Source organism: Amaranthus tricolor, chromosome 9, assembly GCF_026212465.1.
Source record: "Amaranthus tricolor cultivar Red isolate AtriRed21 chromosome 9, ASM2621246v1, whole genome shotgun sequence".
NCBI classification, from domain to species: Eukaryota; Viridiplantae; Streptophyta; class Magnoliopsida; order Caryophyllales; family Amaranthaceae; genus Amaranthus; species Amaranthus tricolor.
Window position 1 is genome coordinate 2,457,308 of NC_080055.1, and position 3,985 is coordinate 2,461,292.

The 3,985-nt window shown below is 37.9% G+C and overlaps 1 protein-coding gene across 1 annotated transcript; it reads right to left on the reverse strand.

Moving 5' to 3' along the window:
* Nucleotides 1-266: 266 nt before the first annotated feature.
* LOC130823182 (secreted RxLR effector protein 161-like) lies at nucleotides 267-1,055 on the reverse strand. Its single transcript, XM_057687817.1, has one exon. It carries the CDS (start codon nucleotides 1,053-1,055, stop codon nucleotides 267-269), a length of 789 nt encoding a protein of 262 aa, XP_057543800.1.
* Nucleotides 1,056-3,985: the final 2,930 nt, after the last annotated feature.

Sequence of the window (3,985 nt, forward strand, 5' to 3'; positions counted from 1 at the left end):
TTACATGCTAATCTTTAATAAACCACTTATGTCCAATTTAGTGATTTAGATTAGGGACATTAGATAAATTGTGATTTCAGTTCACTTATAGAGTTCCATTATCGAAACGTTTCCGATAATCCTATTGAAAACACAAATTACATAGACATTTTATTTAATACTAAACCAAGCAATTAAATAAGAAACAAAATATTTATATTATTGATAAACATTCCAAATATATGGTAAACAGATTTCTTTATAATTGCAAACATGAAGTAAACAACCTAAAGACATTCTCCCATATGCTTAAGCCCCATAGACCTAGTATGACTCTCATGCTTCGGCTGAGGGAGTGGTTTAGTCAACGGATCTGCTATGTTATCCGTGGTATCAACTCTACTTATTATTACATCCTGTCTTCCAACAATTTCTCGAATAAGATGGAATTTTCTTTCAACATGTTTAGATTTTTGGTGAGATCTAGGTTCCTTGGATTGAGCAATAGCACCTTCGTTATCACAATACAACTTGATTCCATTCTCAATGCTAGGAACTATACCCAGTTCACTAATGAACTTTTTAATCCAAACAGTCTCTTTTACTGCTTCAGCTGCTGCTATGTATTCAGCCTCTGTTGTAGAATCTGCAACTGAACTCTGCTTGGAGCTCTTCCAGCTCACAGCTCCTCCATTCAGACAAAATATGAAACCAGATTGGGATCGAAAGTCATCTTTGTCAGTTTGGAAACTTGCATCAGTGTATCCAGTGACAAACAACTCATTAGCTCCGCCATATACCAGAAAATTATCCTTTGTCCTTCTCAAGTACTTGAGGATATTTTTCGTTGCTATCCAGTGTGCATCTCCTGGATTGGACTGGTATCTGCTGCACATACTCAAAGCAAATGCAACATCTGGTCGAGTACATATCATAGCATACATGATTGATCCTATTGCAGAAGCATAAGGAACATTATTCATACGCTTGAAGTCTTCTGAACTCGATGGGCACATAGTCTTGCAAAGTTTAATGCCATGTTGCATAGGAATAAACCCTCTTTTGGAGTTTTCCATTTTGAACTTTGTGAGAATCTTATCTATGTAAGTCTCTTGATTTAGTCCAATAAGTCTCCTCGATCTATCCCTATAGATCTTTATTCCCAGTATGTACTCAGCCTCTCCCAGGTCTTTCATGGAGAAATGACTTTTAAGCCATTGCTTGACCGACTCAAGTATGTTTTTGTCATTCCCAATGAGGAGTATATCATCTACATACAGGACCAGAAAAGTGATATTACTCCCACTTAACTTCTTGTATACACAAGATTCCTCTTCATTTCTAAGAAAACCAAACTCTTTGACTGCCTCATCAAATCTAAGGTTCCAACTCCTTCATGCTTGCTTCAATCCATAAATGGATCTCTTAAGCTTGCATACTTTTCTTGGATTTTTCGGATCTTCAAAACCTTGTGGTTGTGTCATGTACACATCCTCTTTTAAGAACCCATTCAAAAAGGCAGTTTTGACATCCATTTGCCATATTTCAAAGTCATGAAAGGCAGCTATCGCAAGGATTATCCTAATGGATTTTAGCATGGCTACTGGAGAAAAAGTTTCATCATAGTCTATACCATGAATTTGTTTGAAACCTTTTTCTACCAACCTTGCTTTGAAAACACTAATGTTTCCGTCCTTGTCTGTTTTCAGTTTGAAAATCCATTTGCATCCAATGGGTTTTACCCCATCAGGCAGATCAACCAAGTCCCAAACTTGATTTTCAGACATGGAATTTATTTCAGATTTCATGGCTTCAAGCCATTTTTCGGAGTCAGGACTCTCCAAAGCATCTTTGTGACTAGTAGGCTCTTCTGATTCTAACATGGTTATTTCAGAGTTTTCTGTCAAAAGGAAATCAATATATCTTCTTGATAGAATTATTGTCCTACTAGACTTACGTAGGGGAACAACAAGAGAAGTTTCTGCCTCATTTGGTAGAGTGACTTCGCGTGGATTTTCTCCACTTGGGGCGGTAGGAGGTAAGTGTGTTGAATGCATTTCCTCCTGGGCATTATCATGTTGGGGCGCCTCTGATGAGGTGTTAACCTTATCCATTTGTTGCTCATCTCGAACTTCTTCGAGATATACATTACTCCCACTTGTTTTTCTAGAAATAAATTCCTGTTCTAGAAAAACACCATTGCGAGCAACAAATACTTTGTTTTCGCTTTGGTTGTAGAAGTAGTATCCCTTTGTCTTTTTTGGGTAACCCACAAAAAGACATTTGTCAGATTTAGGTGCTAGTTTATCAGATATTAAACGTTTTACATAAGCTTCGCAACCCCAAATCCTTAGAAAAGACAACTTCGGAACATTTCCCGTCCACATCTCATATGGTGTCTTTTCCACTACTTTGGTAGGTGCTCTATTAAGTGTGAATGCAGCTGTATCCAATGCAAATCCCCAAAATGAAATAGGAAGATCAGCAAGACTCATCACAGATCGAACCATATCTAATAGAGTTCGATTCCTCCTCTCAGAGACGCCATTTAATTGTGGTGTTCCTGGTGGAGTCAATTGTGATAGTATGCCTCGATTTTTCAAATGATCATCAAACTCGTGAGACAAGTATTCACCACCACGATCGGATCGTAATGCTTTTATTTTCTTCCCAAGTTGGTTCTCTACTTCATTTTGAAATTCCTTGAACTTTTCAAAGGACTCCCACTTATGTCTCATGAGGTAAACATATCCATATCTGCTTACATCATCAGTAAAGGTTATAAAGTAGCTGTAACCACCCCAAGCCACGGTACTCATAGGTCCACATACATCAATATGTATGAGAGCTAAGAGGTCATTGGCCCTTTCACTTGTACCTGTGAAAGGTGACTTTGTCATTTTTCCCATCAAACAAAACTCACAAACACCAAATGATTCAAAATCAAATGATTTTAGAATTCCATCTTTACGAAGTTTCTCTATGCGTTTTGAACTTATGTGGCCTAATCGACAATGCCATAGGTAAGTAGGGTTTGAATCATTTGTTTTACGTTTCTTGCTGTCTATGTTATAGATGTGAGTTTCTAAGTCTAGCATATACAACCCATTTAATAATTTAGCTGAAACATAGAACATATCATTTAAATACGCAAAACAACAATTATTCTTCATAGTAAATAAAAAACCTTCCGTGTCCAAAACCGGAATTGAAATAATGTTCTTGGTGATGGCAGGAACATAATAACAATTATTTAGTTCTAAAATTAAACCAGAGGGTAATGTCAAAATATAAACTCCTACAGCTAAAGCAGCAACTCTTGCTCCATTGCCGACTCGGAGATCCACCTCAACTTTGCTCAAGCTTCTACTTCTTTTTAGACCCTGCACATTACTGGTAATGTGAGACCCACAGGCAGTATCAAATACCCAAGAAGCAGAAGTAGCCAAATTAATTTCAATAACATATATACCTGAAGATGACGCACCAGATCTTTTTTCTTCCAGATAGACGGGGCAGTTCCTCTTCCAATGGCCAATCTTATGGCAGTGGTAGCACTCATGTAGTGCTGCTACTTTAGCCTTTGGAGTAGCCTTTGGTTTGGAGGATTCATTAGTGGCAACTACCTTTCCATTGCCATTCCATTTAGGAGCCCTTTTCTTCTTGAATTTTTTTTCCTTTCTGACCATGAGCACATCTTTCAGTGCAGGTTCAGTGGGTAAGCTCCTTTCAGCCTGAACAAGCATACCATGCAATTCTGGCAAGGTTGCTTCCCCTCCTTGCATATAAAAATTTAACCTAAAAGCATCAAAAGTTTCTGGCAAGGATCTGATTACAATATCAGTGGCCAGCTCTTTGGGATAAGGAAAACCCAACTTTTCCATGACTTGAAAATGTCCTATTAAGGCGAACACATGGGGTCCGACGGGTTTTCCCTTGCCCAGTTTGCATTCCAAAAGTTTACAATTAGGTTCAAATCTCTCTAATCGAGCATTCTTTTTGAACA